Raw genomic sequence first — 7,572 nt, 5'->3', positions numbered from 1 at the left:
GGGCAGTCTATGTTTGTTTTTCTATGTTCGTTTTTGTGCTCGGCCTGGTATGGTTCTCAATCAGAGGCAGGTGTCGTTAGTTGTCTCTGATTGAGAATCATACTTAGGTAGCCTGGGTTTCACTGTTGGTTTGTGAGTGAACACTTACCACGCTGCGCTTTGGTCTGATCCTTACTCCTCCTCAGACGAAGAGGACGATATCCGTTACATGGGCATTTACCAGCAACAGAATGGAGTGGCCGTATACCGGTCAATAAAAATTTGAATGTGAGTAGACCGCTGATTGGCCAGCTCATCCTCCTCAGGAATCAACAACATTATTCATCCTCCCTCCAGGGGTAGATGTAACATAGTAAATTTAAATCCGAAATGCTCCAATTGGTATGTTATGTTAGGTTTCGTATGGTATGTATTAATTTGAAGATGTCCATCATCCATTTCGTATGATATGTTACGAATTAAAATGTATATTATATGTTACTAATTACAATTTGTACAGTATGTTACAAATTGCAATTCGTACAATATGTTACAAATTGCAATTCGTACAATATGTTACAAATTTGGTCAAATGCATTATGTTACAAATTCTAATTTGTTGTGGCTAAAATTAGCTAGGTGGCTAATGTTAGCTAGAATATGGGTTAAGGTTAGGTTTGGGAGTTAAGTTAAAGGGTTAAGGATAGGGTTATGGGAACAGTTAGCTAACATGCTAAGTAGTTGCAAAGTAGCTAAAAATTAACAAGTAGTTGCAAAGTTACTAATTAGCTAAAATTGTCCGTGAAGAGATTCGAACACTCAACATTTGGGTTGCTAGACGTTCCCGTTATATGCTCACCCATCTACTCAACCAACCATTATATTTACTTTTGCCTTAAGTAACTCTCTGTCTTATGTAACCATACTAAACATATATTATACTAATTTGCGAGTGCCGGATTTACGTTTACTATGTTACTTCTAGTTTATGAGACCAGGCTGCGCCTGGAGGTTAAGTACAGAGCTGGCTGCGCTCTCTCTCTATCTGTCTGTTGGAGACCACTCAATAGAAAGCATCGAACTCGGATTCCTCTTATGCCACTGTAAATATCACATTTAAATACTGTATTTCTTTGTCGCACTGCTCTTTCTCGTCATACATTGATTTCTATCTACAGTCACCAGCCTACTTGCGTGCGCGCCTCTTTGGTAGGTCGAGAGAGAAAATAATCACTGCGCTCTGCAAACCGCAAAGCAAATGAGTTGGGGGAGAAGTTTTGAGTGAGTGGGAAAGCCGTGCTTGCTCCTTGGACTGCATACAATGAGGAAATTCTGAGGTGGCATTCTTCGTTCAGTTACGCTTCCTTTGGTTGTATGTAACTAATGGCTAGCTCATGAACCTGGATCCTCTTGCGTGGAATTCTGTTTTCACTTAGAACTCTGCTGCCTGGACAAATGCATACAAATGCATTTAGGAGCCCAACGGACAAGGAGTGGACACGTTTCTCCAACAGCAATAACGTGAGTAAGAAATAATAGCCTCACAGAAAAATGCATAGCCTAATGTAGACGATTCGATTGTAAAATGCAGACAAACATAAATAGAAGTAATGCAACGGAAATGGAAATGCAGCTTGAAAGTGCAATTTAACCAATTTTCCTTTACCAGACCTGTATACCTGTTCTGACAGGTCTGTTAAAGGAATCAGCGGAGCTTATTTAGCTTGTAGGCATTTTCCTTGAACCTATAGAGGACACTGATCAGCACCAGCCTTATTTTAGCAAGCAATTATATAAAGCAGAGATTGTAACTAGGTTGCCAAAAACGTGAAGCCAAAAAACTTAAGCAAGCTGTTCGGCCGAATTGATCGTTTGTAATGGATGGTAGATTAATTAATTGGGTGTTAAATTCAGCATTGATCTTGCTCAATGATGTTACGCGCTCGCGTACAACCAGCGGTCGTGGCTTTGACCTCTCCAACCGTCATGCTGCGCGCACAATTGATCTGCCAGCTAATCCTGTCAACCCGGTACTGGCTGCTTGAAGAACGAAAAGGGAAGTTCTCTCTTTTCTCCCTCTCTCTCCCATCATTCCGCCGCTACCCCTTATAGCAGAGTTTTTTTTCTTATTTTTTGGGGCATTTTGTCACGTAGGCTACACATAACTGTTCTGTAAAGTTTGGAGACTACGTTTTATTGCGCAACAATGGACCGACTTTGGAGGCTTTTACCAACAACCGGTCTAATCAAAAAGTTAGAACCGTCCTTGATGTTAACAAAACATAAGGAAATAATGCCTTATTCAGCATAATAGCAAGAAAATAATGCTTTGTTTCCAATCAATTGTCCATAACATCCAAAAACAGTGTATAACTGGAGGGCAGTCATCCAGTCGGAGTGAAATTCCTATTGTTTCGAATCAAAAACACTCCAGATAAGGAACACGGACTAAAATGGACAACTGTTCAGTTTCCAAAAACATAATAATTTCTACTATTCTGTAGAACCTGTCCAGTACAGAATCAGATGACTGGCCGACAGACTGATGCGCAATTGACCACAGCGGTTGCTCTGATTGAAAATATACTCTATAGCAGCTATGCCTAAACATTCCAAATGTGTGTTGAATATTTACATCTAGGCATGTTGTTTATTTGCTGTTACATTTGGCTGGGACTATTGAGCCCGTATAGAAATTTACATGGAAACATAATAGCATTAAGACCACAGAGCAAAACTAAGCAAGAAACGTTGCCAAGCTGTCTTTATAAATATAGTACCAGTCAAAAGTTTGGCCACACCCACTCATTCAACGGTTTTTCTTTCCTTTTTTTGTAGAATAATAGTGAAGACATCAAAACTATGAAATAACACATATGGAATCATGTAGTAACCAAAATGACAGCTTTGCACACGCTTGGCATTCTCTCAACCAGCTTCATGAGGTAGTCACCTGGAATGCGTTTCCAACAGTCTTGAAGGAGTTCCCACATATGCTGAGTACTTGTTGCCTGCCTTTCCTTCACTCTGCAGTCCAACTCATCCCAAACCATCTAATTTGGGTTGAGGTCAGGTGATTGTAGAGGACAGGTCATCTGATGCAGCACTCCATCACTCTCCTTCTTGGTCAAATAGCCCTTACACAGCCTGGAGGTGTGTTGGGTCATTGTCCTGTTGAAAAACAAATAATAGTCCCACTAAGCGCAAACCAGATGAGATGGCGTATCACTGCAGAATGCTGTGGTAGCCATGCTAGGTAAGTGCGCCTTGAATTCTAAATCAATCACAGACAGTGTCACCAGCAAAGCACTCCCACACCATCCTGCCTCCTCCTCCATGCTACACATGCAGAGATAATCTGTTCACCTACTCTGCGTATCATAAAGTTGGAACCAAAAATCTAAAATTTGGACCAAAGGACAGATTTTCACCTGTCTAATGTCCATTGCTCGTGTTTCTTGGCCCAAGCAAGCCTCTTCTTCTTATTGGTGTACCTTTAGCAGTGGTTTCTTTGCAGTAATTCGACCATGAAGACCTGATTCACGCAGTCTCCTCTGAATAGTTGATGTTGAGATGTGCAGTTAATTGTCCATTTCTGAGGCTGGTAACTCTCATGAACTTATCCTCTGCAGCAGAGGTAACTCTGGATATTTTTTTCCTGTGGCAGTCCTCATGAGAGCCAGTTAAATCATAGTGCTTGATGGTTTTTGCGACTGCACTTGAAGAAGCTTTCAAAGTTCTTGATATTTTCCGCATTGACTGACCTTCATGTCTTAAAGTAATGATGGATTGTCATTTCTCTTTGCTTATTTGAGCTGTTTTTGCCATAATATGGACTTGGTATTTTACCAAATATGACTATATTTTGTATACCACCCCTACCTTGTCACAACACAACTGATTGGCTCAAACGCAGTAAGAAGGAAAGAAATTCCACAAATTAACTTTTAAGACGGCACACCGGTTAAATTGAAATGCATTCCAGGTGACTCCCTCATGAAGCTGGTTGAGAGAATGCCAAGTGTGTGTAAAGCTGTCATCAAGCCAAAGGGTGGCTCGTTGAAGCATCTCGAATATAACACTTACCTTGATCTGTTTAACACTTTATTGGTTACTACATGATTCCATATGTGTTATTTCATAGTTTTATAGCTTCACTATTATTCTACAATGTAGAAAATAGTACAAATAAAGAAAAACCCTTGAATGAGTAAGTGTGTCCCAACTTTTGACTGGTACTGTATATAACGAAACCCTATATGATGTAAAAGAGCAAAGCCAGTAGCCAGACACTCACCTTTTTTGGAAATGTCTTGCATGAGTAGGCTATTATTCATTAATCTATCCAAAAGTATGCATTGTGCGTATTCCACCTGGGACCATTATGGAGTAGACCAGGAAATGTAATAGATGTGTGTATATAACAGAAGATTTTCACTGAGAGGAGTTAGTGTATGCTTCACTGGTGCAGTGACATGCAGTGAGAGCAGAGTGGTGGTTCCTGAGGAGAGTTTCTAGCTTGACAATCACTCACTGTTATGTGTGTGGTTGACTCTGAAGCCAGCCAGTGGCTTGTGTGCCTGGAATACTAGCCTAACTCTCTCATAGACTTGACAAAGGTCTTGAAAATTACACAGTTGCTACCGCTCTCTTGGAGGAAGATATAACCACCATTGAATATAAAGATTTTGTTATGGTCTATAGCCAGTTTTGGTATTGTCCTGGTTACGACTTCCATGTCTTGCCTGTGGTGAATACACGACACAGTTGTGGTGAATACCCTGCCATAAACGGCCACTACAGTGTCTGTGGTGAATACCCTGCTATAGATGGCCACTAAACAGTGTCTGGGGTGAAAACCCTGCCATAAACGGCCACTACAGTGTCTGTGGTGTATACCCTGCCATAGACAACCACTAAACAGTACCTGTGGTGAGTACCCTACCATAAACGACCACTACAGTGTCTGTGGTGAATACCCTACCATAGACGGCCATTACACAGTGTCTGTGGTGAATACCCTGTCCTAGACGGCCATTACACAGTGTCTGGGGTGAATACCCTGCCATAGATAGCCAATAAAAAGTGTCTGTGGTGAATACCCTGCCATAGACGGCCATTAGACAGTGTCTGTGGTGAATACCCTGCCATAAACGGCCACTTCAGTGTCTCTGGTGAATACCCTGCCATAGGCGGCCAATAAACAGTGTCTATGGTAAATACCCTGCCATAGACGGCCACTACACAGTGTCTGTGGTGAATACCCTGCCATAGACGACCACTACACAGTGTCTGTGGTGAATACCCTGCCATGGACGACCACTACACAGTGTCTGTGGTGAATACCCTGCCATAGACGACCACTACACAGTGTCTGTGGTGAATACCCTGCCATAGACGGCCACTACACAGTGTCTGTGGTGAATACCCTGCCATAGACGACCACTACACAGTGTCTGTGGTGAATACCCTGCCATGGACGACCACTACACAGTGTCTGTGGTGAATACCCTGCCATAGACGACCACTACACAGTGTCTGTGGTGAATACCCTGCCATAGACGGCCACTACACAGTGTCTGTGGTGAATACCCTGCCATAGACGACCACTACACAGTGTCTGTGGTGAATACCCTGCCATAGACAGCCACTACACAGTGTCTGTGGTGAATACCCTGCCATAGACGGCCACTACACAGTGTCTGTGGTGAATACCCTGCCATGGACGACTACTACACAGTGTCTGTGGTGAATACCCTGCCATAGACGGCCACTACACAGTGTCTGTGGTGAATACCCTGCCATAGACGACCACTACACAGTGTCTGTGGTGAATACCCTGCCATAGACGGCCACTACACAGTGTCTGTGGTGAATACCCTGCCATAGACGGCCACTACACAGTGTCTGTGGTGAATACCCTGCCATGGACGACTACTACACAGTGTCTGTGGTGGGAGAAGTGAAGTCTGAGTGTGAATGAATGGACCTGAGAAGGATCAAGTTACTTGCCTGGTTACCCAGACTCTTTGCTCCTGCCAAACGTTATGCCACACCCACAGACTTTAGTTTCTTCTCCACAGTGATTCTGGATCTGAGTACCTCCCAGACTTTGTCTTGTACAACACCCCTCATTTTGATGACACCACAAACAACTTCAATGCCGGCAGTCTCAGACTGAAGTATGCAGAGAACGATAGAGCAGCGTAGGAATTCAGTTTGAATCGCAGGCATCTAAGTTACACCATGTGGGTCAGGTCATGTGAAACAACCTACACAGCGCTGAACCACTTTCAACATGACTCCTCTTTGGTAATCAGCCTCCCTCAAATGTGGCTGTGGATGGCTAATGTCTATCCCATTTGGTTGGAAAATACACTTTTAACATGAAGTTACACATATATAGCACCATGTAATAATGTTTTTTGTTGTGTGTGTATAATAACATGTTACCACTACATAGTAAGTACACGATAATAACTCATCTGACTTTGGCAATTTTTCTGTCTTCAATTCATGTACGTCATCTGTAGTACTGTATGTAGCTGAGCGATAACATCCTGGTTACCAAAACAGAGGTCAAGTCAGTAGCTACCTGGTGTAAAGGCAGGCAGCTTAATGTAAAATTATCCCTTGTTGGGTGATCAGTGTCTGGTAGGATTTTTGGCCTGTCTGTGTGAGTGAGTGTGTGTGTTTAGCTCTCCCCACATCTGCAGTGTACCCTGCGACAGGAAAAGGGCAAACCAATAAAGCCGGCTGGAAGTTTACTCACAGCCCTTTGTCTGCTAGTTGTCTTGTGGGCTAAGTCAATCTTTACATTTGTGTGCAATGAACTCTTGACTCTGTGACCAATTCTGAGTGTTGACAAGCTGTAGTGGTACTACTTAGCTTACCCTTTGTATTGGAACCACACAGAGACTTGGTTTACAATAATAGGGCTGAACTGAAATGAACTGTGCTGGCTTTTTACATTGTCCTTTGCATCATGGTTCCAGCAAATACGGTGGATGCGTAACCAGGCCAGCCCAGTATAGCTCAGCTTGGTTTGGCTCAGCTTGTCCCAATAAGGTGAAGCAGGCAATAGTGGAATTGCAATGTGTGATAGAATAATGAGCCTCGGGACTTGGAAAGTGTTTATCTGCTAGCTCAAGTGCTGATGGCTATTTGGATCTGATTTATCAATCCAATGCCTATGTAATGAAGTCATAATCTGGATACAGGTGTTAGAGGTGGGAGGTTGCCAAGAGGAACAGCAATTGGACCCAGATCAATAACTCATTCATGTTGGAGAACGATGTTGGCGGTTTGACACTCAGAGAGGAACATGCAGAAACAGAACACAGATATTACTGAGGAACTCGCACATTAATTTCTCATTTATCTCTTATTAATTTCATTCAGAGAATTTCTGAACGCTTATTAGCATATAGCTAGCTAATCAAGGAATGTAGCCTACCCTGGTGTTATGCTCACATGGTTGGCTACCTTCACTGTCTTGGATGTTTTGACATACAAGTGGAAATACACGTCCCAGTCTCTGCGATAAAACCCAATCTCCCCTTTCCCTTGTGTTGTATGTTAGATTAGTAACTA

General features: G+C 42.6%; 1 protein-coding gene across 2 annotated transcripts in view; it reads left to right on the top strand.

Moving 5' to 3' along the window:
* The first annotated feature begins 991 nt into the window (after nucleotides 1-991).
* Nucleotides 992-7,572, top strand: part of LOC112233914 (collagen alpha-1(XXIV) chain-like) — a 260,500-nt gene continuing 253,919 nt past the window's right edge. Inside the window, exon 1 of one of the 2 annotated variants that reach the window (XM_042322355.1) lies at nucleotides 992-1,500. In XM_042322355.1, coding sequence (XP_042178289.1) covers nucleotides 1,445-1,500 — 56 coding nt within the window. In that variant the 5' untranslated portion in view covers nucleotides 992-1,444. The remainder of the gene's footprint in view (nucleotides 1,501-7,572) is intronic. The other variant, XM_042322354.1, reaches the window with a different exon arrangement.

The sequence above is a fragment of the Oncorhynchus tshawytscha genome, linkage group LG05, assembly GCF_018296145.1.
Source record: "Oncorhynchus tshawytscha isolate Ot180627B linkage group LG05, Otsh_v2.0, whole genome shotgun sequence".
NCBI classification, from domain to species: domain Eukaryota; kingdom Metazoa; phylum Chordata; class Actinopteri; order Salmoniformes; family Salmonidae; genus Oncorhynchus; species Oncorhynchus tshawytscha.
This window is presented reverse-complemented; position numbering and strand designations above follow the sequence as displayed.